Below are 26,542 nucleotides of genomic sequence, written 5' to 3' on the forward strand. Positions count from 1 at the left end.
CACATGGCTGGGGAAGATGACTTTGGAAGCTGTTACTTTCAGTTTTCTTTCCTGGCCATTTGCCATGTTCCCCGCATTCTGTACAGAGATTAATTCTAATTATTGTTAGTTTAAACAAGCCAGGCTCAGAAATGAAAATGGCTTTCTTGAAAATGACTGAAGTAAATGTTAAAACACAATTTGCTACAATCCACAATTTGCTATGGATGACATAATTCAAAAATGGATAATTAAAGCCCAAAGTAGAAGCTGCCTAAATTCTCCTCTCAGTAACTTGCAGGGGGGAGGGGGCAGAGAGAACTCTTTAAGCTATGGCTCATGTGATATACAAATGTGGCCAATGTGTTTCAATCTTTGAACATTTCTGAATTAAAGCATCAGAAGTAAAATCCGCAATATCAAAGTAACCACATCACTTGATACAGTGTAAGGCTAGGTATACTGCATAAATTTCCTTTTCAGTAAGATTTCTCATTTACTGTGTTTTCTTCATTATAAAAATTAAATTAGCACAAGGACACAGAAATTGACTGTGTCCAGGTTTACAAAGGAACACCCTCAGTTCATTCACACGTCTAATAAAATATGGACTCAACCACTAAACATATGCCAACTATTTTAAAAAACGCCACCACCAGGACGTTCAGAACTACTCATCTGCACTTCCATGAATGGGAGCACTTGCGGGAGCAAAATTATGTCACAGTCACTGCTGCTTCCCATTCAAACTTTTAAGTCCCCGAGAGGGGAACAGTTATTGCTAGGCATGCAGAACCATCACTCAACCTTCTTATTTGGAGGGAATTTTATAGCTGCTCATTAACAGCTCCAGTAGTGCTTCCCTTCTGATGTAAAGTAATTGTGGAAATTTAGTATGAGAATCCTCACACTCAGAGTTCTGGGTACTACCTAACTCTCTGCATAGTGTGGGAGAGGGGTAATGGAAAAGAACATCAGTGCACTATTCATGTTTTTAAAAAATACCAAGCACCTATTCCATAAAGTGAAATACACATAAAATAAAGATTATGGCCTTTGGATAAAACAAGACACTTATGAACTGAACATAAAATAAAGAATAGGCTTAGTGGTAGATCACAATGTTTTGCATGCAGATAATCCCAAATTCAATCTTGGTATCTTCCATTAAATATCCTCAGCTTAAGACTCTGGTAGTCAGAGTAGACAATACCAGGCTAGACAAACCAATGATCTGATTAGTTTGTTCTCACAGTACTGAAAGAGCTCACCATATTTTGTTTCTTTTGAAGTTCTTCTAAATATCCTAAAATGTCTTCATCTGCTACATCAAATGCTGTCTGACCCTGCAGGAGAAATAAGCAACAAAATTAAATTATGGTACCATTAACTTGTCATACAGGGAGGGAGTATGCCACCAAGCTAAGCCCAACACAAAGAATGTGCATGAAGTGTGCGCTTTGGGGGCATGAAGAGAGTGGGGACTGTTTCAACCAAAGGGCCACAAATACAATCAGTTTCAAGGCGATCATTCTATTGGCATGTGTCAAAATTGTTCCTTTTGTGTTTGTCCTGCAAATGACTGTGAATTGGACAATAGTTTCCAAGTCACAGGAAGTAACAGCTCCACATTAGTCCAGTATAAAGTAGACTGTCACTCCTGGTGATTCGGAAAATTTAAATTCCTGTAAACATTCAGGAAGTTAAAGAAGGGGAAATGATTTACTTAAAACACTTTGTTCATGTCCAGACACTGAGTTATAAAGAATTCTCCAAATGAGGAAAGGAATAAGCCAAACATATTAAGAGTTTTCTTGGCTACTGCTTGTTTCTCTTATGTGCGAGAGCCTTAAAAGAAAAGGTTACAGTGAGAAACTTTGGAATTTAGATATACCTTTAAGATAGAGATTTTAAATAGAAAGTCGTATGTTGGAAATAGTCCTCACTGAGTTAACTAGAGTGGAATACACTTTCTTTGCCTATCCCATATTTATTTAACCTTCTTGGGAAGAAAGTTATTCTTCTCATTTCTCCTTTATACATCACATTATACTCTAATACAGTACAACTTACTAGGAAGTCTTGCCAGATTTGCACACAATTTTCTTATGCCACACCTCTAGCAATGTTCTGTTGTAGCTTGTCACTCATCTTTCAACTCAATGCCTTACTTCATACATACTGCTAACGGTTGATTGGTTTTATTCAGTGGTGAAATTGCCTCTGCAGAAAGACTTCCACTCACACAAGGACAAGACAAACGATTTTTGCCAATTCCTCAGCTGATTCCCTCCAAAAAAGCTGTTCTTGAAGATTTGCAACTATTTTATAATAGAAGGGACATGCCAAGCATTGCAATAGCAAGGGGAATTGGTAAAATCTTGGTGTCCCAAGGGGTGAGGGCAGTTTTATGATATAGCTCACAAATCATGAGTTCAAAGGAAAATAATTAGAGCTGCAACTCTTTAGCAAACCTTAGAAGCTTATTTGAGTCCCAGCCTTTAGAGATGTAAAACAGTTCCATTAACAAAATCTACTAGTTAAATAATGTCAAGACTGCTCATAGACAGATAAATCTCCTCAAAACTTAAATGCCACCCTCCCTCTCCCCTGAGTATGACAGCAGTGTGATATGAGTGTCTAAGCTTATTGCAAACTTTGTAATCAAGTGTAATGCTTTTCAAAATAAATCTTCATAAAAAGTTTAAGATACAGCTCTTCTCTGTAAATTTGGCTGGAGTAGCAGTTCAGAAATACTTGTTTCCAAATAGGCCCATAGGGTGGAAAAACAAGATATGAGATTTGGCAAGGGGCTGGGGAAGCTTCAACAAAAGGGAGAAGAAACCAGATGGTGCTTATAAGAATGAAAACAAGACAAGACATGCCACCAGAATTCATTCAAAAATCTAGCTCCACTTGAAACCTTCGGCCAACAGATCTTTTACTTTAGCCATTCAGTCCTTATATTCTTCCCTGTGCAATCTCCTACATTTGTTTTAACACATTTTAACATAAAAATCATTGGGGAAAGATGTGTGCTTTGTAATTTAAAATTAGAACTACTCAAGATACAAAAAAGACTTTCTGGAATTATGCAGTTGTTTCCTGAACAGTATGTTCCCCTTAGTGAAGTAAAAATGTGTGTGTTTAATAACTGTACTTAAATGAACTGATTTCTTGCAATTTATTAAGGATTAAAAATTGGTTGCATTCACCCAGGCCTGTCCTTCCCAAGCGGAATATATCAGATCACCTGAAGAGGCAAGCTACTACTAAATTTGGAGACATGCTAGGATTTTTATTTATAAGCTAACTAAGATACGGAAAACATCTGGCCATGATAAAGAATGACGTCAGCCATACTGTATTCTCACACTGATACACAATATAGTCAGCAATTATGTAAGGACATTAAGAGCTGCATCACACAAAACCCTATACATCTTGGGTCACAAGTGTGTCTCCCAATGTCTCCCATCCTCAGCTTTAAGATCTGTGGAGGGGTGATTGAGAACTGTTTTTGTACATTATGGCTTTTAACAGTAAATGCAATGATTCTAATACCCAATAACTCAAATTGTGTACAAACTGCTTTATAATTATAGCTAAACCATGATTTAAACAAGTACTTCAAACAATAGTGAACTAATAAAGTGACTTTTTATTTCATTATTCTTTATAAAGTATTTTTAAATGATCTCACTGCAGCTAGCTCAGATGCACATCTGAACTGCCAATGGTCACATTAAGGTAACCCCTTGGTGAAATTCAAATATATTTTATATATCAACTAAAAATAGTTCAAATTTCAAACCAGCATTTTCTTTTCAGACAGCTAGGATCATTATAAATTAGTTTCACTTGTTTCTAAGATGTACAGCTAAGTAGCAATAGCAAATACAGAATTCATAACCTACTTTTAATCAATAGATCAATAACAACACATTTTGACAAAGATTATGCAAAAGTCCTACCACTTTGTTGACAGTCTCCATATCGCACAAGTTTTCCACTAATATTCGACATGCTTCTTCTTTACCCCAATGAGCAGCCGCATGAAGTGGTGTCCAGCCATCATAATCTTTAATATTTACATCATAGCCAGCCTGTATTAAAAGCCTGAATAAATTTGATAAATTAAATTAAAAACAGAAAAACAACTGAAATAAAGTGCTATAAACATTTTAAAAACTGAAGGATTTGCTGGCATTTTCAGAGCACTGAACCATGTGAAGGGTTTAATGAGCATAGAATTTGCATTACACTGGTACCTTGGTTCCCAAACAGCTTTGTTGTTGAACAAATCAGCTCTCGAACGCCGCAACCCCAGAGGTAAGTGTTCCGGTTTGCAAACATTTTTTGGAAGCCAAACGTCCAATGCGGCTTCTATGGCTTCTGCTTGAGTGCAAGAAGCTCCTGCAGCCAATTGGACAACGTACCTTGGTTTTTGAACAGTTTTTGGAGTTGAACGGACTCCCAGAACGGATTAAGTTCGAGAACTAAGGTACCACTGTATTTTCTCACATGGACCACCATATTGATTAAAAAGGTTGTACACAGAAAGACTTTAAAAAGTCACAATTTTAACATGTAAACCAAGGATCTGCGGAATAGTCTAAACTACAGAAATTTGTAACTACAAAGTGTGAATCTGTATTAGAAATTAACTTACTTTAATACTTCTGTATACCCTTTAGCAGCAGCTACATGGAGTGCTGTGCCACCAGATTTTGCATGCCGAACATCATTTATATGACCACTGTTAAGCCACTGTCTTGCATCTCTAAGCATTATTCGTTCTTCTTCTTTGCGAGCTGCCTCTATATCAACCCCTGAATGGAAAGAAATATTTTCATTTCTAAATATGTACATAAATTCTCATTCAAATGACATAAACACCGACACAAGATATCACAGGAGCCTCGCCCAGCATTATGGAAGCTGACTGCAATAATCAGCCGCCTCTGCTCCACTTAGGAGGGAAAGAGAAATGAGGAAGGGCAATAGTACTCCTTCACCCACTGAACCATTTCAATACTGTATTACTTTTCATAAAACATAGAATAGATAATGCCTTGGCAGAGTCATGGGCTCAAAGTTCAGTGTGGAAACAGGACCAGTAGCCATGCATCAGAATACATTTTAATATAGCAGAAAGCTAGCACGGGTCTACAACAGGTACTCAAGTTGAGCCACCCAATGATTTCACAGCATTCCTGGGATGTATGTGGTGTGGAAAAGAGGAAAGTAGGGGCAATGCCAGTCTGTGCCATACACTGCTGGAGGTGGCATTCCCCCAGAAGAGTCAGGGCATCTCATGAGAAAAAGAAGACATAGATTGGTTGGATAGTGTCCAGCAAATTGGTTGAGCCAAGACATCCAGCATAAAAGCAAAGCAAAACTGCAGGTCAGAGAGACAAAAGCCATAAAAGGTAGTCTAGATGAGTATGATATTGGGAGAAACAGGTAAAAAAACTTGTGTGGATTTATACCCGGGAATTCCTTATTTCCATACTCTTCATTTCCAGAAGATACAGCTATCGTCTTCAGTGTTCTCTAGTTTCTATGGCTAGGCAGCAACTCTGAATGCACTGCCTGTGAAACTAAATCAGAAACTATAACAGTTCTGGTGGCCTACTTTAGGGGGTCTCCCCCACCCCCAGAATGGGAATTAGTTCCTTCACCTACAGGAAAACCTCCCGTGTCCAGCTCAGGTTAAGTGGAAGGACGAAATGTATTATAGATTCATTCATATTTAAAATTATCTAATGTTCAACCCTTCCATGTAGTGAAAAATGCATGGCCATGCCAGTTTAAACAGGCAAAAGACATAAGACACAAAGGAATACAAAGAAAAAGTGGGTAGAGAAAGGCAGCAAAGGCACACAATACCTCAAGGACTGTCTTTTCTCACATGAACTAAACTGGGGTTTGAATTTGACATCCAGGGCCTTTTTCCATTTGCCCCCTTCTCATTGGTGCCCCCCCCCCATGTTCTGCAGGGAGGCACACCTGGCAATATCATTATCTATTTTTAGGTGTCAGGAAAGAAACATTTATTTAAAACCAGGCTTTCAGTCCTTAATTTGGAAAGTATTGTGTGTATTTCTGGCCTCTTTATTATCTAGCTTTGTCATGTACGTTGGTTTTGGTTTTATACATAGTTTTAATGTTTATATTATTTTGTAAGTTGCTTCAGGTCACTTTTTATTTTAAAAAAGCAAATAATAAATGCAATACAATGATTATTGTTATTGTTACTACTATTTTCAAGCCACATCCCCCTATCAATTTATGCATGTAAATTGGCATATGTTAATAAGTAACTCTAAAAATTCATATATCCATTGTGCATTGAGAATCTCATATTTATTTATTTTAACATTTAGCATTGTTTAAGAATACAAGTTTAAGGTACAAAGTACATTCTAAGAATGGTCCACAGATGGCAATATTGCATCTCTAGCTCAGTGTTCAGTTTATTCCTTAAAAAAATGTTATTTGCTCTCTCTCAGGTACACTACAAAATCATTTTACATAAAGGTTGGTTGGGGGGACGGACGACTAATTAGCTACCTTTACAAGTTAATCAGCTGAAACGATTTAGCTTAATTCTAAAATATATTGCTCAGCTTGCATTTTAAAACATTTCAAAATTCTAATTCTCAGCATTTGTTAGCCTGCCAACAAGTATTGCTGCGTCACAAGCTCTGGGCACTTACCAACCTAGCATAATCAATCTTTAATGCTTAAAGATGGAAAGAAGAAAGAGTCTAGATACTGACCAGTGGCAAGTGAGTAAGTCAGCTATGCAACGGTTGCCATTATTTCTAGAAGTAAAATTCAGGACACAGAAGTTGGTGAGCTATTGGGGAGGAATTGTTGAGCTTTCTTTAGGCAGTCAACCTCAAAATCCTGGACATTTTGCCTATTTTCCTAAATTCCCCCCGGGTTGCTATTTTCAGCAGTTAAATCCCAGACATGTCCGGGAAATTCCAGACATATGGCAAACCTAAGCTATGCAGTCAGTCCTTTAAAAATCCTCTCCAGATCCAGAAGACTGTAATAACCCAGTCATATCACTTTGGGGGTCAAGATGCTCAAGCAAGTGGCGGTTGTCTAATGTTAATCTCCCTTGCTTGAAACATATTATCTAGATTCATTTCAATCCTGTTTCAGGTCTGGATTTGGCACTTAAATTTCCCTGATGCATGACCTCTGTCAAGAGACACAAATGGGGCTTTGATCATTCTCTTCGATCATTTGGCAGCTTTTGATACCATCAACCAAGGAATCTTTCTGGACAGACTCTGTGACTAGGAGGCATTGCTTCTATTTGTAAAGTCAATTGCAGAAGGCAGCGTTGTGGAATTTCTGCTCAACCTCATCATTTCTGCCACCACTCATCCTTTTAGACATCCATATAAAGTGGCCGGGTGACTTCATCCAAAGATTCCAACACACAGGTGAAATTCCAGTATGTTGCCATTAACATTCTGTCCCATATCAACACAACAGTCTGTATGCAAGCGCATATGCACACACACAAAATGATGCAGAGTTGCTGTACTCGCTACTGTTTTTGACAGACTCTTGTCACTCAGATAGCTTCATTACCAGCCAACTAGTAGTGACCACATCCAGTGCTTGGAATGAACTAGCTCAAAAATCTCTGAACTACACCTAAAAGTAATCGTTGGTTGAAGAAGGTTGGTGATTCGAATCCCCACGACGGGGTGAGCTCCCGTTGTTCGGTCCCTGCTCCTGCCAACCTAGCAGTTCGAAAGCACAAAGTGCAAGTAGATACGGTAAATAGGTACTAAATAGGTACTGCTCTAGCGGGAAGGTAAACGGTGTTTCCATGCGCTGCTCTGGTTCGCCAGAAGTGGCTTCGTCATGCTGGCCACATGACCTGGAAGCTGTACACCGACTCCTTCAACCAATAAAGCGAGATGAGCACCACAACCCTAGAGTCACCACAACCCTAGAGTCGACTGATCAGGGCTCCCTTTACCATATATATATATATATATAATGTGTGTGTGTGTGTGTGTGTGTGCAAGGCTCCAAGGCTTAGTAGGGCAGATGCTGCTGTTGCCAATGGCAATTACTCAGTTAAATCACTGTTGCTAAGCAATCAGAAAAAAGGAATGTGAAGCATTTCCTGTATCTTTCCTACTGAAGAGATTTACTCTCTTCCAATGGGAGCAGCTTGCAGCAAGAAGCACAGGTACAGAAGCAAAGCAAATGATGCCTTGTGCATGGCTGTGTTGCTGACACAAATGAAACAAGTTAAGCCTCTTCTACGACTGAAATACAATTACATGCAAAGCTGTACCTGTGGCTATTCCAGCACACATCCTATTACTTGTGCATGGCCCTTTTCTTTCTTTCTTTCTTTCTTTCTTTCTTTCTTTCTTTCTTTCTTTCTCTTTCTTTCTTTCTTTCTTTCTTTCTTTCTTTCTTTCTTTCTTTCTTACTTTTGGACCCTACACTCCAACACGGCTTCTATGTATATTGCCCAAAGAGGATTTTTAAAACTTGGTTTTCAGGCTATGTGCATATATACATATTGCCTTTTCATTCTGCTTCATGAACATAACCAAGATGGCTGTTGCCTACAAAAGTTCATTCCAATGAACTAACTCATGCTCAAGGTACCACAGCATTCTCGATCTTTTAACATGTTTTATGGGCAACCATAGCTACAGTAAAACCTTTCATCTGGCTATTTTGAGGTCCAAACAACACTAACACAATTCTGTCTCTAAAGACCCCATCAAGGTCCTGCAGTGCTTAGTATTAATAACCTTTGTAAGTTTAAATGCATCCCACAAGCCTACTAATTCTATTTTATATCTATGATCATATAAGTGCTGACATTTCCTTTAAAAGGTCCTCATCTTTGCATTTCAGAGATCTTATTTTTATTTGTTTATTTTATTATATGGTTATCTGCAGAAATGGCATAATAAGTGACCAACCTCCAAGAAGGGAGTGTGACCAATATCCAAGAAGGCATGTGTTACCATGCCTTGAGGTGACTATTCCTTGAGGTTGCTATTCACTGCGTAGACCACTGCATTCTATTCTACCAGGCCTCCCAGGGAATCAATATTACACACCCACACACAGTGGTGTATTGATACTTGTTTTAATTTTCTTTTTGCTTTAAACTTGCTTTTAACTTTTTATTATTTTATAGTTTGGCTGTACATTTCTGATACAGTGGTATACAAATATTTTTAAATAAATAAAAATAAGTCCTTCTTTCTTTGGTGATCATTCGTAGCTGTGTAAGATTGTCCTCCATGAACATGGTCTTATCAGTGTGTCTGTAAGTGACTGTGGAGGCCAATTCTGGATCCACATGCCCTTGCACAGTGGGAACATAGGTTTTCGGGCAGGAGTTGATCATGGTGAGGATTTGCCAAATGTGTCTTCCTCTTAGCTCATTTCTCCCTTTCATCCAGAGTTTGTGCTTCTTCAAAGTCCATGGTAAAGGCTACTCTCCAATTGGAGTGCTCACAGTATAGTATAGACAGATATAGCTGCTCTGTCTGTCAAGGATCAGGACTACAGTGGTACCTCAGGTTAAGTACTTAATTCGTTCCGGAGATCAATACTTAACCTGAAACTGTTCTTAACCTGAAGCACCACTTTAGCTAATGGGGCCTCCTGCTGCCGCCGCGCCGCCGGAGCACGATTTCTGTTCTCATCCTGAAGCAAAGTTCTTAACCCGAGGTACTATTTCTGGGTTAGAGGAGTCTGTAACCTGAAGCGTATATAACCTGAAGCGTATGTAACCCAAGGTACCACTGTATTGCTATACTATTTATATTTAGATACATACATATTCAATGCTCTTATAGAAAAAGGGACCCACTAGGAACCCTTTTGTTTCTTTCTACTTATACAATGATGTTTAATCTTAATGAACTTGATATTTGTAGATAGTCTGCAGAAAAACTCACCCACAGTGAATCAAAATGTTTCACTTAAAACAGATGCACGTATTAAGGCAGGTCACTGGGAGAAGGGATTTGGCAGTTATTTCCCCAAGAACAATCAGCAATTATTTATTGCGTAAGATGCTTTTAATAGCTTCAATAGTAAATGCTATATGTGCTATTGTTAATGCCACATGCATGTACAGAGGTACCTCGGTTTTTGAGCGCCTCGGAAGCCAAACATTTCAGAAGCTGAATACCGAAAACCTGGAAATAAATGCTTCCATTTTTGAACACGCCTCGGAAGTTGAACAGCTTCTGTTGCGTGTTTTTCAATTTTCTCCACTGAACTTGCAGCCAACTCATTGCACCTTGGTTTTCAAGGTGTGGTGTAGTGGTTAAGAGCGGTAGTCACATAATCTAGGGAACCAGGTTCGCATCTCCGCTCCTCCACATGCAGCTGCTGGGTGACCTTGGGCCAGTCACACTTCTTTGAAGTCTCTCAGCCCCACTCACCTTACAGAGTGTTTGTTGTGGGGAAGAAGGGAAAGGAGAATGTTAGCCGCTTTGACACTCCTGAAGGGGAGTGAAAGGCGGGATATCAAATCCAAAACTATTCTACTCTCTCTTCTTCAAACGTTTCGGAAGTCAAATGGTCTTCCAGAACAGATTACCACTGTACTCTGTTACTTAAATTCCCTGGATTTAACAGTGCATATATTAAACATAGGGCATATTACATATTACAACCTGAAGCACAGTCTCAGCCCAGAACTCATAAACAAAAGTGCAGGGACATCCATTTATTAACTCTGATATCTCTGTTTAAGGACACAAAATGTGTACAAACACAAACATCTGAACCAACTATAGAAATCTAAAGGTGTACCTCACTTCCCATCCCTGTCTTGATTACAGAAGACTTCATTTTGCCTCCATTGGTGGACCAGCCATGAGAGAGCATGCATAGAATTCTTAAACCTGTTCTTCTAGATTGGCACTAGAAGCTCTCTGCTCAATTATCTATGTGTCTTCTCAACACAGACCTGAATGATTTATCAAAACACGTCAAGTCAATTCTCCCACTTTCAAATCAGAAGGACATATTTCTACTCCTAATAATTATTCAGAAGCTACCAACAGCTGATTAGCAAAAAAGATTTGAGTAGTAATATTATCTTCAAGGAAGAAAAGATCAGAACTAAAGATTACCTAATACTTGATCACCTTATTCCACTGAAAAAAATGATTAAATATATAGGTTTGACTCCTAGGATAGGCTAAAACAATTAAGTTTATGCCAGGAAAGCTTACTGTCTCTTTACCTATGCAGCCAACTGCACCTCCCCACAAAAGCCTCTCCAGAGAGCAGAGGGGTGCTGAACTATTTGGGATAGGGTGGGAATTTTAATTCCATTAGCTTTGTTAAGTCAACTTATCTTATAATTCAAGTCACAAGATTCATTCTCACATTAAGGTTTTATACAACCATAGCCAAAATATTGTATATACAAGTGGCTGATAACATTATGATGCCTATTTTTTAAAAATGAACTATAATTAATTAATTCTGTTCTCTTTAAGATCTGAATTGTCTTCATCCTTAAAGCAATCACTAAGGCTACAAATTAGGTAAGGTAAAGGTAAAGGACTCATGGACGGTTAAGTCCAGTCACATTTGACTATGGGGTGAGACAGATCTCACGGAAACACCATTTACCTTCCCACCACAGCAGTACCTATTTATCTACTTGTGCTCGTATGCTTTTGAACTGCTAGGTTGTCAGGAGCTGGGACAAAGCAACAGGAGCTCACCCCGTCAAACTGCCAACCTTACGATCAGCAAGCTCAAGAAGTTCGGTGGTTTAGACCAGAGCACCACCTTTACTAGACATTAGATAACACATGGGACCTTACACAAGACATGCAACCTTACATTACTATAGTTCTGTATCTAGTCTAGAATAAATGGCTAAACAACAACAACAAAACAAATATTTAATAAGTATGTTTGCTTCAGACATGAATCTCAGAAAGCTTGCAGAAAGCTTTAAACTTTAAAGCTTTAAACTAGTATTGGCACAAAACAAATATTTTCTTTTACTTTTATCAAACTTGAAAGACAAAAGCCTTATGAATAGTCCTTTCATGATATATTTTACAAAACAAAGGATTCTGATTTAGAACAGCAGTAGGCAATTTGAAATACTATGCATGACTTCCCCCCCAATGCATTAACCACTGAAAAATATTGTCTGCATTTTCTTGCACTGGGGCCACACTTGCATGTTAAGAAGCAAATGTTTTGCCTATTTTATCAGCCTAGTTGAAAATGTGTTCTGATAATCTCCTTGCATTTCAGCATTACAGCACTCAAAGATGCCTTGCTAGAACCTGAAGATGTTCTTTCAATTATTGCTGATTACATACTAGCTAAATGTCAATCAGGTTTAGTAAGATGGGAAGGGTTGAGAAGTTCCAGTTCTTTCTGCAAGTCCACAGCTCTACTAAATATCCTACCCTGCTCCCACCCATTCACTGAAGTCACTGCCTCAGTTGAAACAAGAGGCTGAGCTAAAATTTCCTTCCCAAAGATGTCCAAACCCTAATTCTCCCCAAGTAAAACATTGCACCTAAGAAAAGTTCTCTTATTAGTCTGACTCACACCTGACAGAAACTTACAGAAAATTTCCCATCTAGACAAGAATTCAGCTCAGGAATCCCTTCAATGTCCATAACGAAGATTTATACTACTTCTGCTTAAGATTGTAGCAACAACGGAGACACAGTTCACTCTACTTTCACTTTGCTACTTACATCTTAAAATGCACGGATAATACTATTTCTTCACTAACACTGATATTCATGAATATTCTCCCATACACCTGTAATTTCCAATGAAGCCTGTTGTGGTGCTTGATACTGATTCACAGATATGAACACCAGCAATTGAGGCACACGGTGTTTTATTAGTCTGGCAGGACATTTTTTTCACAAAGGCATCCACATATGGCAAACTGCAAGACTGAGATAAACGTAACATAAACTGGTTTCAATCTGGTCACTAAAACAACTGAAACACTCATCATATGCAAAAGTCTTTTAAAAGACAATGAGTGTTTCTATCATGCTCATTTTGGAAAACACATTTATGTTAGATTCAGTTCTTTTTCAGAAGTAAACTCAAACCTAATCAGAACACTTAAATAAATGGCAAACCCTATAAAAATACATTGTCAACACATATTTTATTGAAAGTTCCATTTAATTTTCCAGAGACATACCGTATTTTTCGCTCTATAACACGCAGATTTTTTCTCCTAAAAAGGAAGGGGAAATGTCTGTGCGTGTTATGGAGCGAATGTGTGGTCCCTGGAGCCAAAAAATCGGGCAAAAATCAAACCGTGCTTCAGGGAGAAGGGAAACAAACCTGAAAAGAGGAAGTGGGTGCTTTCCTGCATTCTGCCTCCGGGTCTTACTGCCCACCCTCTTCTGTTTCGTTGCTGTGTTTGCTGAAACGGAACAAAGAGCAGGGAAAGCCCCTCCCCTCCAGGCAAGAAGAGGGGAAAAGCAAACTGTCGCTCCTTCCTCTCTGTGCTCCGGTGCTGCTGAAAACATGCAGGTGGGAGGGAGAGAGAGAGAGAGAGAGAGAGAGAGCGAGAGAGAGAGAGCAGAATGTCGTTCTTTCCTCTCTGTGCTCCGGTGCTGCTGAAAACATGCAGGTGGGAGAGAGAGAGAGAGAGAGAGAGAGCGCGAGCTGGCTGGCTTGGGTGGGTGCGTGGGGGAAACTTTTGCCTTCCTTTCCTCCCTCCCGTTATACCCCACTCCTGCATTCTTAGCCCTTCTGTGTTTTTCCTTCCCTCCCCACTTAAAATGTGGTTAAAAAGCATGGATCCACATGGATCCTCAGGATTTTTGCACTGGGTCACCCCAAATTCACCATCAGAGCACATAGCATGTCCATGGCTACAGCCTGCCCCCCAAAAATCATGCACCCACTGTTGCCTGGGGCTGCAATGGTGCAAAAATGTGGTTAAAAAGCATGGATCCACATGGATCTTTGCATTGGGTCACCCCCAAATTCACCACCAGAGAACATAGCATGTCCATGGCTACAGCCTGCCCCCCCAAATCACGCACCCACTGTTGTCTGGGGCTGCAATGGTGCAAAAACGTGGTTACAAAGCATGGATCCACATGGATCCTCAGGATCTTTGCATTGCGTCAGCCCAAATTCACCATCAGATCACATGTCTGTGGCCACAGCATGAAGCACAAAAATGATACATCCAATGTTTCATTCAGAATGTTTTTTCCCTTGTTTTCCTCCTCTAAAAACAATGTGCGTGTTATGGTCAGGTGCGTGTTATAGAGCGAAAAATACGGTAATTCTTCCTATTTCTACAATGCATTTTCTTACATAACCAAGGGTTCTTAAATTCATATTCAGAATTAATTATAATTATATGGCATTTTTTAATTGCATATGGTCAATCCGATGCAACATTTTGGTTTTAATACAGATTCTTTTATGCTTTAATTTTTTATGCAGTAAACCTTTAAAATTACCTTGCCGGTTCACTTCATTTTGAAGTAACTCTTCCATTGCCTCTTCTTCAGCAATATCTAATGGAGTGTCCCCTTCACTATTTACAGCTCCTACATGTGCTCCTTGACTAATTAAATATCTGAAACAGAAGAAATAGTTTGTTGTTAATATGAAAGCACACCTTTTGATACAAGTACTAAATACATTTCAGTGAACAAGCTACGTAAATATAAACCAAAGCCTCTCACACACTAAAGGGATGGTCTCTGATAGCACCACCTTCAAATTACTTTTCCTAACGTGCTGTCAATGATACAAGTTCTTAATATTTTCTTTAAAAAACAACAGCTCTTCAAGTGCTTCGTTTCTAACAATAAAGCTCCACATCTATTTTTGAATTATTTCAACTGGATATACTACAGTGGTACCTCGGTTTAAGAACAGTCCGGTTTAAGAACAATTTAGTTTACAAACTCTGCAAAACCGGAAGTAGTGCCTTGGTTTGAGAACTTTACCTCGGTCTAAGAACAGAATCTGAACGGTAGAAGGGCCTCATTGGGGAAATTGTGCCTCAGTTTAAGAATGGTTTTGGTTTAAGAACGGACTTCCGGAATGGATGAAGTTTGTAAACCGAGGTACCACTGTACTTGAGTTGATCTACTTGGCATTTTCTGCTGCTGCCCCGTATTATGGAATGCCCTTCATTCTTCTATACATGAAGCAGCAACCACCAATTGTTTCACCTATCTTGTAAAGACTCATTTGTTTGGGCTTCCTCCAACCCAAAAGAACAGAACCTGTTTTATGTATATGAATCTTCTTCCCATTTGTTTTTATATGCTTTTATGCTGCTGCTTTACTGGTTTTAAGATGCATTTTATATATTAAGAGAATTTCATAAGATTAAGTGATTTACCTCTTGCTGCCAGAAGGCCTTTTATAACAGGACATGCCAAGAATGGAATCTGGTACCCTCTGCATGCAAATCAAGTGCTATATACCCTTCTCAACAATAAAAACTTAGACCAAGATCAAGAGCTGCGAAGAGATATGGCATCACAGTGTAATGTAAAAATGTCTTCTTGGACCAGATGGAAGAAAAGATATGTGATCATGTGATGGATAACAAACTAGACACTGAAGGGGGATGGGGTAAAGAGAGAAATAAAAAAGCTGTGTCAGCAGTAGAAAATTGCCTTCAAAGCAGAGACAACTAGTTTGGAACACACCTCTTCACAGCAAAAGCAGCTCTTTAGTAATTAGCCTGTAATTTGTTGAAGTTGTATGAAGTTTTGTTTGCTCAGTTTCATGGCATTAGAATTACTTACACTGCTAATGCCAACTTCAGAACTATAAGAGTAGAGAACAACCTATAATGAATTATTTCTGTGATGCTGTAAAACTGAGTAAACAGAACACATATATATCTGTAAGCAGAATAAAGGTAAACGAGTGAGCAATGGCACTGTGCCAAAATTTCCAAATGGCAGATATATCCTCCCTATCTAAATGAATCTAGAAGTGAATGATACTCTAATTTCTTTCTATGACTGCAGCCCAACTCACCTTAGAAACAAATATGCCATTACTGAGCCACATACAGGGGGCTGATATGACCCCCTCACATGTTGACAAATGTGTGATGTGGGATCAACACCTATTCACGCATCAATTTTATTTTCTTTAGGTTTTTTTCCAAGGAAATACAAATGTATACAGACAGACAAACATGCAAGTGTCTGGAGAAATAATAGTTTTTCACTTGAAAGATGGGGGTTGTGGTACAGTAAATAGTCAAACCATCTATTACAACACAAAAAAGAATGCAAAAGGTGCTGCATTGACCCCAATTCATCCAGAGAGTAAAATAAATGAATCTGTATCCTGTTTCAAGATCCTCTCTAAAGAGTAGTAAGAGGGATCTTTTATCTCTGATCTTAGCACTAAGCACCAAAGCACTGAGCTTGGAGATGAATCCCCCGTCCACTCTTTTGTGAACATTGCCTTTTAAACTTTGAACAGATCCTTGAGTGTTAGAGTGGGAAGAACTTGAATGGTGATGGAGAGGGTGGAAGGGAGGGCTGTCTGACGGCATGTCTGGTTAGCAGACATTGTGTGTGCTAAATGTGTGTGTGGCAGGTACATATGTGATTATATGCCACACCAATCAATCTTTATTGCAGTCAAAGATCAAACAGCAAATACTAGCCACACCCACCATGGGCATGTGGTCACCAGTCAGGTGGGAGACCATCACTGTGGCCCTGGGGGGAGGGATTAGTCAACCCTGCCTTGGATGCCTTTGCTTAAAGATCAGATAAGCATCATTTCAAGAAGCTAACCTTAAGGGATTATACATTTCAAGTAATCTTCCCTCTCCAGGAGCAAGCCATACATGACATGGGGTTTCTCAAAGTTCCTTGAAACATCAGCACATCACCTATGTCAGAAGTTAAACACAACAGAAGTATGTAGACTAAAATAACTATTAGGCAAAATATTCCCCCTGTAATGTCATCTCAGGGCCTTTCTATGATTTTTATTTTTATTTTGCTGACTATACTAAATTAAACTTTGAATATATTAAAATAGTAAGTACTCAGTTTGGTATATTAAAACTAAATCTAATAATAAAAGATCTGCCCTAATATTGTTTTTGCCATTGGCATCCTTTCGTTGTTACTAATGAACTTAAGAAATTGAAAAAATTCCTTGGAGAACACAATTACTGGAAGGAATCAGCTTGATTCCCTGTCTATGTATATAAAAGAAAATAGCAACTTTTGTAAAATCTTCCTGCAGACATCTAGGTTACCGTATTTTTTGCTCTATAAGACGCACCTAGTTCTAGAGGAGAACAAGGGAAACATGTTCTCTCCCTCTCTGCGCAGCACCCCTTCAGTGAAGCGTCAGGAGAAGCAGAGCCCCTTCCATTTCTCCTCCCGCTTTGCTGAAGGGGCGCTGCGCAGAGAGGGAATGCTGCACAGCGGCTCTCCAGCGAAGCAAAGCCAGGAGAGCAAGAGGGGCCAGTGCACACCAATCCCTCTTGCTCTCCTGGCTTCAGCAAAAGCTGCGCAGCCTGCATTCGCTCCATAAGACGCACACACATTTCCCCTTACTTTTTAGGAGGGGGAAAGTGCGTCTTATAGAGCGAAAAATATGGTATTTAAAAGTCTGTCATTATAGGAACCTGTGGTGTATCCACATTTAGAACACTATTTAAAATTGAGGCTATTCTGTTTCCAGAATAGCATCAGAACTGGAAGTACTACAAAAATTATTTACTATCTTTAAACTGAGGCTTCGTCATCTACATAAAATAACCTAAGTGGATAAATTATAAACATAGTGGAGACTAAAGTCCTCATGACAATTTAAAAAAAGTCACTGTGATATGAATAAAAAGTTTCTGTTACGACTGATCCTAAAAGTCTTCACAGATTATCATAACTGATTTCATTTTGTTTCTCTCAGCATCTCTTCTGTCAGCTTCATGTTAAGATGGCAGGTCATGAAATACATCAAGAGTCTGAGACAGCATATAATAAGCTTAGACAAGGGGAAGCCTTCCAGATGCCTTGGACTGCAATTCCCATCACTCCCAGTCAGCACAGTCAATGCTAAGGGACATTGGGAATTTTAGTCCAAAACGTCTAGAAGACACTACATTGGCTCATCCTGGTTTAGACATATAAATGGAATATAAAGTCTATCAGAAGCTTGTTAACTTTAAGTAATATATAGAAAATTCATGTCCTGAGGCAATACCTATGAATTATAGACATTGGTGATAAAAACAAGCAGGAGGGAGTGGCTACTTCCATGAGGTATGACTTTTGAGATAATAATGACAACAATGACAACGACAACAACAACAATTTTATTTATACCACACCAATCTGGCTGGGTTTTCTCAGCCACTCTGGGTGGTTCCCAGCAGAATAGTACAAACACACACACAAAAAAAATAAAAACTTCCCTAAACAGATGTCTTCAAAAGTCAGATAGTTGTTTATTTCGTTAACATCTGAAGGGAGGGCGCTACTACCAAGGAGGCCCTGTGCCTTCTAAATTCTCCGCAAAATATTCTCCACAAACTGTAAATTCTAATTTAAGAACCAGTTTTATAATCCACATTTAAAAAATCTAGTAAATAATAAGTCAATCTGTGATATTGCCAGTGTAAGTAATAAATAATGATTTTTTTGATCAAGTTACATTACTGGGCTTTGTATCATTCACCATTGGCACTTCTGAAATGTGAACTACAGAAAACATTTTTTGTTTTGTTTTTAAAATGCCATTCATTTAATCTGATGAACATTTGAATTCATATGTATTTCAACTATATGTAATAGCCTTTTTTTCTATTTTGGTGTGACCTTATTCCTAGCAATTCTATACCCTTGGCCATACAGAAAATAGCTATAATGCTTTATACACTTAAAGTACCTAGACCTATACAATTATGTGTAACAGCATGTGAGGTGACCTTGATTTAAACAGTTGACATTTCTATATTTTTATTTAATGCCAGTAACTGGTTTTTGCAGTGCCATTCAATGGTACAAGGTGCCATTTACCAGAGATTGACATTCTGGAGACGAAGATGGTGACTTATCCTCTTAAGGTGTTTGAGGAGTCAATATAAATTTATAATCATTTGAGACTTGTTACTTAAAGCCTAGGATGCAGGTGGCGCTGTGGTCTAAACCACAGAACCTAGGGCTTGCCGATCAGAAGGTCAGCAGTTTGAATACCTGCGACGGAATGAGCGCCCGTTGCTCGATCCCAGCTCCTGCCCAACTCACAGTTCGAAAGCACGTAAAAGTGCAATTAGATAAATAGGTACCGCTCCGGCGGGAAGGTAAACAGCGTTTCCGTGCGCTGCTCTGGTTCGCCAGAAGCGGCTTAGTCATGCAGGCCACATGACCCAGAAGCTGTACGCTGGTTCTCTCGGCCAGTAAAGCGAGATGAGCACGGCAACCCCAGAGTCGTTTGCGACTGGACCTAACGGTCAAGGGTCCCTTTACCTTTAATTAAAGCCTATTTTTAAAATAAATTTATTTCTTGTGACAATTTATCAGTTATAATTTAAATATGTTGTGTGTTTTCTTACTTGTCTAAGCAGATAGTAATTTGCATTTCTGATGTTATGTAACTTGTCATTACTGATTATTTGTGTTTTATTTTCTGGAAAAAATAGCATTTATTTTAAACATATAAATTTTATTAGTGTTGCACTGAAAATACTGTACCATGTAGATATGCTTACTACAGAATGTACTCTTGTAGCAGACCTGAGTCTTTTTTGTATTCCTTTTACTTTAGAAGCTACATTTCATACATACACAACATAATTAGAATTCAAATAGATGGTAAATATATGGTTGGTGACAGGCTTAGTGATTAACGTGAGTCATTCACACTGAATTTTCAATTTCAAGTTTGGTGCAAAAAATCAAAGACTGGTATGAATTCACTGCATTGCCCCATTGAATTAAAATATCTGTACAGTTTTTTGTTACTATTTGAACAGGTTTACCCATGAATAAACATGTATATTAACTAATTATATCGTTTTCAATGCATTAAAATGAATATTCTATTTTAAATGAAAATTCTCTAATATTCTTATTAATCGAGAATATTCTCAAGAATATTCTCCAAAAAAGTATTCTTAAGAATTTAATATCACTAGTCAGAAGTCCCATTTTGTTCAGTAGGTCTAATTTCCAATATGTATGCCTAAGATTGCTGGCTTCGTTACATGCACAGAGAGCCAAAATGCCTCACTTGTATGCTGATAAAGTTCAGCAGATAGTTCTCTTAAAAACAGTTTAAATCATTGTTACATTGGTGTGCACTAAGAAAATGCAAGTAGGAGCAGCAACAAATTGTTGCAGCAACTGTTAAACTTAACACAGGCTTTAAAATAAGAGAATAAAAATTGGAATAGGGAATGCTAGAAGTAGAAGTCATATCTTTATGTATTTAAATCCATTCTTTTCAAAGAAAAGCATACTGTACAAAGCTAAACTATCATCATCTATGGAGATCACTCGTAGCCGAGTAAGTTTGTCTTCCATGAACACAGTCTTAAGAACCACAGTGATTTCCTAATATTAAATGAGTAACAAGGTAAAAACAACAACCAGAAAATGCAATCTTATGAATACCTTGAGTTATCCAGTATTCTATAGTGTCATCCTAGTCAAAAAATATTCAGTGTGGGAGGCATCTCAAAGTATGTTCTTAGATGTTATGCTCATTTCAACCTATTTAACATCTGAGACACAAGCAAATTAATCCATTGATAGTGTCCATTTTTTTATTGACCTTAAGAAGCCACTGAATTAAAAAGCAAAGTACAGGAAAAGGAAGTGACTATTAAAACAATGAATGATGGTCAGACTGTCATCACCACTACCATAACAAACTATGGCTGCCAATCCCCTAGACTTTTGTTTCCCAGCCAATACTTAATCATAGAGTATCTATGATAGTCCACCCCATCAGGCCACTAGCATCAGCAGCACCAGAAACTGAGGCCCAGAATATCTGTTCAGCACATATCCAATACAAGCTGTTTTTCAACATTAGAAGAAGTATGGTTTCTCAATTCATATGTATGCAAAGCAAATACAGCACTAAATAACATCTGTTTCAGGAATGTCATACCTCCTTTCATGAGCTGAATACCAAATTGGAAATAGAACTATGAAGGAAAGCACAAACAGAATATGACACTAGGCTAGCTACTTTCTTAATTTTACCTACAAGAGAAAAAACATCCCATAAAAGACAGAACAAGACCAAAGTAAGTACTGTGGTACCTCTGGTTACGAACTTCATTTGTTCCGGAGGTCCGTTCTTAAGCTGAAACCATTCTTATCCTGAGGTGCGCTTTTGCTAATGGGGCCTCCTGCTGTGCGCACACCTCTAGCACGTAATTTCCGTTCGCATCCTGGGGCAAAGTTTGCAACCAGGAGCAGCTACTTCCGGGTTAGTGGAGCTCGTAACCTGAAGCGTTCGTAACCAGAAGGGTTCGTAACAAGAGGTACCACTGTAGTTATACTATACCAAAGCAAGGGGAAAACCTGCCTGAAGTTGAGGATTTCTGCTCCATTCCCCACTAAATAAACTACAAATCTAACTGGTTTGCACGTCATTTAAGCAGAACAGCAAACTGAGCTTTTCTCTATGAACTGTCTTCATTGAGTCAAACTGCTAGTCCAACAGTACGGACTAGCAGTCAGGGTAAGAAGCAGACACACAGTAGTTAGTTTAAAACAAAAACAAAAATCCTCCTTTAGGAAAAAAAAACCAGGCCTTTTCCTGCAATCTTTCTGTCAAGGGCTTCTAAAGCAACAGGCATAAAACAATACAAAAAGGAAACCTTAACATAATTTGAAAAGGTGAAAACAGGATGGTTCCAGTAGATGCAAAGATCACTAATTTCCTTCCAAAGAACAAGAGTGTCCCCAAATAATTACATCTTCCAGATAAGAATGAGGTTTCAAAGTCCACATTCCTCTCTCCAACCTTTCAAAAACAAAACAGTAAGTTGCCTGCAGTGGGACTAGAGATTCCTAGAATTGCCCTTCTTAACTTAAGAACCCAGATGGTTATTCTCCGAGTTACGTCTAGAACAGCTCCAGAAGCAGCACAACCCCAGAATTTAAGGAAAATAAAGTATGCAGAACTGAACAAAATGCTCTCTTCCCATGGACTTACAAATAAAGTTTCTAACAGTCAACTGTGCCGTCTAGTCATACCAAATGTCAACATTATATACACCTTCAAAGCAGTTTCAATGTGAATGAAATTAAGTATTAGAACTTATGAAGGTAAATTAAAACATTAAATTGTTTATTTAAACTTTAACAGTGCAATGCTACTTATATGAGAAAGAGAACACATGGTCTGCATGGAGAGGATCCTACACAGAGAAGATCTGGCATCTCAGATTGAATCAGGTAACAGGTGATAGAATCTCTGCCTAAGAGTCAAAGTAGGGCTAGATGGATACATACAGTCTGATTTAGTCGTTTGCGACTGAACTTAATTGTCAGAGGTCCTTTACCTTTACCTTTTTAGCCTCTTATACTTGACTTTAGTAATTGGGTTAAATAAATCTGTGGTTAAATAGCCTTTGATTGCTTTTTTTCCCTTGCTAATTTTAACCACCACTACCCCACAAATGTATGTATTAAAAGCCGAAGTATTAAGTTGCTGTTGGCATCCATCTGTCTTGGGAGACAATGGAAGTGGGTACCATTGGGGTAAAGTCAAACCATTGGAGAGTTGCAGCACCAACTGTGTCTGTAGAGACCAATATGGGAGAGACATGTTTTATTGAAGCTGGGGCAGATGAAGGCATCCAGTTGTGCTGCTGCAGATTCATGACGTTTATTCTCTCTGCGCTCCTCCCAGCAGTCATTCCTCCTCTGGTCACTGCTATGGATGCATGACCTGACTGCCTGTTTCCAGGCACTGTGGTCATCAGCAAGGAATTCCCACGTGACAGGGATGTGGGTGGCGCTGTGGGTTAAACCACAGAGCCTAGGACTTGCCGATCAGAAGGTCGGCAGTTCAAATCCCTGCGACGGGGTGAGCTCCTGTTGCTTGGTCCCCACCCCTGCCCACCTAGAAGTTCGAAAGCACGTCAAAGTCCAAGTAGATAAATAGGTACCGTTCTGGTGGGAAGGTAAACCACGTTTCCGTGCGCTGCTCTGGTTCACCAGAAGCGGCTTAGTCATGCTGGCCACATGACCCGGAAGCTATACGCCAGCTCTCTTGGCCAATAAAGCGAGATGAGAGCCGAAACCCCAGAGTTGGTCACGACTGGACCTAATGGTCAGGGGTCCCTTTACCTTTTACCTAAGGCTAATGTTGTCAGCCTTCATGTCATGTTTGCAGACATCTTTATAATGCAGAGTTGGTATGTCAACAGACCTGGTGCCTAAAGGCAGCTCCTTGAAAGCATAATCAAAAATCAATTTCAGGTTTGTAGCTTGCAGGAGCCACAAAGCAACTCCCTCCCTCCACCTGACGCCATTATCCAAGCATATACTGATTCAAAACCAAGAAGCAAATATTGTTCTTCTGGCCACACAGCACAACTTCAGGTACTTTCTCCCCATGTAGCTTCACTCTCATCTTAAGCAAAAAAAGTAGCTTTACCTGGTGAAAGGCAGATCTATGCTCACATGATCCAAACAAAGCATTGAGAGCCGGAGTGACCATAGGAAGCAGGTGGAGACTGACCACACCTCTTCAAGGTAACAATAACTATTATCATTTTAATTACAAACCCAGCGGAAGGAGAAGATAGTCCTAAGCAGGTTTTGTCTCTCTGAGCCAAAGAAATAGTGTGACCAACTATTCAGTTTGGCAGAACTCAATAATGCAAAGGATATGAAACATCAGCTGTGATTGAAGTATCAATTAGAAGTTCTTGCCTTGAGTCTCACGTGTCTTACAAGTTGTCAACTTTTTACAAATAGTCAAGCCAAGTCCAGCATGTCACAAAAATAATCATAATCAAATCAGCTGTTCACTTCTATCACAATGCAGATCAAACTTTCAGTATTAGGGTACCTAGGGAGCACTGTTCAAAATCCCCCAGGCACTAGGCACATTTTGCGACTGATGCGAGTCAACTTGCAACCAAGGGAAGATATCATGTCATCAGGTTTGGAGACTGACATCTCCACCATTTGGCTGGCGTGCAGCAACTTTTTCTGCTGCTGTGCATGCCCCTCAAAAAATATTGTTGAGCACCAGCCAGCTTGTCAATTTGTAGTGATCTCTTGTCGCTATCTGGTTTGCTTTATTTTATGTTTTATTGTGTTATATACTGCTTTTTTTCTTTAAAATATAAAGCAGTACAGAAATGAAATTAATAATTACAGTAATAATGATGATGATGATATAAATTTCATATAAATGGCAACCCAGGTTTAAGGTGCCATTTGGTGACTAGCTTATGTATCTGAGTGAATCATAGGCATTTTATAGCACAGTGATATCTTAGCTATACCATGCTGTATACCAGATGGCAGTCCTGACTGTCCAATCTAGTAATGAGTGAAGCATATCTCTTACAACACCAAGGTCTTAAAACAGCTCCAGACTGCATAACCAACAGTCAGGGATGATGTGAGCAACATCTGGAGGGCCACAGATTCTCCATCCCTGTCTTAAAAGAAAACTAACTAGCCTATTATGTTTAGAAACATGAAGAAAACAAAAATTATTAACTTCAACCAAGAATGAAGCTAGACCACACAGCATATATCAGATGGCCAGGTTCACAAAACTTTTGTCAAGCATTGAGAAAATGTGGACACTCTAGCAATACATGATGTTTAACAGATCTGGGAATGCTGCAAGACAACCACGCAAGAGTCACCCTACCCCAAAAAGGTATGGATGAGTATGGACCCTATGTCTTAATCCTTAGCCAAGCCAGGAAAACTTCCTTCTTACAACTCCTAACATAGGCATTCAACCATGAGTAAATTATTTGTTTTAGATCAGGACTGCAAGAAGGGACTCCAAGGGTCATCTTGTCCAGCCCCCTGCAATGCATCAAAATAAAGCCCCATGTAGACAGTGACCTAGTTTTAAGGCTACTAATGTCTGAATCACAGGGGCCAACCCAAGAATGGCCGCACTTGTCTGATCAGATAAAAGTTTATAGAAAGAGCTCCCAGCTGCAGAAACCACTTGGGCCCCAAGCGATAAAGATGGACTCAGGCGCATCTCCAGGCTGTGAACCTGTTCCATGAGAAAGAGCTCAACCTCTTCCAGAACAGACATTTTGCTACAGGATTCAAACTCATTATCCTGGTCTTCATCCAGCCCACTAACTGCAGCCAGGCCCTGGTCCAAGGCTTCTACAGCCTCACCCAATTTAGATGCAAAAGAAAGCAGGTTCAATTGTGATCAGCATACTGAAGGCATCCTGCTTCTAAACTCCTAATTCCTGCTTTTAATGGTTTCAGAGAGATCCCAAAAAGCTTTGGTATCATTTAGATCCCTAAAAACTTTAGGGATAAAATGTGCCCTTGCGGGACACCATAACAAAAACACCATGGGGCCAATGAGCTGTTTCTCAGTGTAACTCTCTGAACTTGGCACTGCAGAATCAGAACTATTGCAGTACAGTGCCTCCAATGCCTATCTCACAGAGTTGGTCCAGAAGGATACTATGGACAATGGCATCAAAAGCCACAGAGGAATAGGGGTGGGAGATAACACCTGCAGTCCCTGTGTTGTGCCCGCAACAAAGGATATCCATTAAGGCCACTAAGATTGATTCATTCCCATCACCAAGAAAGAACCCAGATCAAGAAAATGAGAAACCTCCAGGAATGTCTGCAGCTGCTGTGCCCCTACTTTCTTCAGCACACTCCCTAAAAAGCATTAACAACATTCTGAGCCTGCTCAGTCACATCCTCTTTACCAGTTTTTGTTTGGCAAGCAATTACTTCTTTCATCTTCAACAAGACTGTTTAGGAGGGTGTGCTCTGGATGAAATGCCTATTACCTTCACACTTGAAAAGTGGAACATTTATGTACAACTGTTCTGCAAACACAAAAATGTATTTTTATGACACAGAGAGAGACAGACTCAAAAGTAGTAATATGTTTGTATTTCCTGATTATAATTCTTATTGATATATAGTAAGTTATTAATAGATTATATATGTACACATACAGACACGTATGTGTAATACATAAAGGAGTATGAATGTCTGTGTGTACTGATGTACAGCCTAAGTACTGCTTATTCAATGGAATTACACACATTTATTCTACTATAACAGGCAAGGTGTCTTTAAATCTTAGCAACACCATGGGCAAATAACTATTGAAACTTCAGTCCCACACATGAGAGGAAGAACAAATGAGATACGAAAACCATATACAATATACCTACTCATGTACCCCTTAAAAAGTAGTTTCAGCTGCCACATGAAAAAATTACTGAAATTTACAGCTGCTAAAATGCCATTCTAGTTTATATGTTAGCTCAAACAGAATTCTGACACAT

At 39.1% G+C, this 26,542-nt stretch overlaps 1 protein-coding gene across 7 annotated transcripts in view; it reads right to left on the reverse strand.

Moving 5' to 3' along the window:
* The window catches only part of PPP1R12A (protein phosphatase 1 regulatory subunit 12A), a 93,365-nt gene that overhangs the window by 35,958 nt on the left and 30,865 nt on the right, over positions 1 to 26,542 (reverse strand). For all 7 annotated transcript variants that reach the window (XR_014224159.1, XM_082240974.1, XM_082240975.1 and 4 more), the window contains exons 3-6: positions 14,499 to 14,617; positions 4,652 to 4,811; positions 3,954 to 4,098; positions 1,251 to 1,325 (exon numbers count right to left, since the gene is read on the reverse strand). Coding sequence is in view for 6 of the 7 variants with exons in the window: in XM_082240974.1 (XP_082097100.1) it covers positions 1,251 to 1,325; positions 3,954 to 4,098; positions 4,652 to 4,811; positions 14,499 to 14,617 (499 nt within the window). In the remaining variant the exon portion in view is untranslated. The remainder of the gene's footprint in view (positions 1 to 1,250; positions 1,326 to 3,953; positions 4,099 to 4,651; positions 4,812 to 14,498; positions 14,618 to 26,542) is intronic.

This window comes from Podarcis vaucheri (genome assembly GCF_965113315.1).
Source record: "Podarcis vaucheri genome assembly, chromosome: 10".
In the NCBI taxonomy this organism is placed as follows: domain Eukaryota; kingdom Metazoa; phylum Chordata; class Lepidosauria; order Squamata; family Lacertidae; genus Podarcis; species Podarcis vaucheri.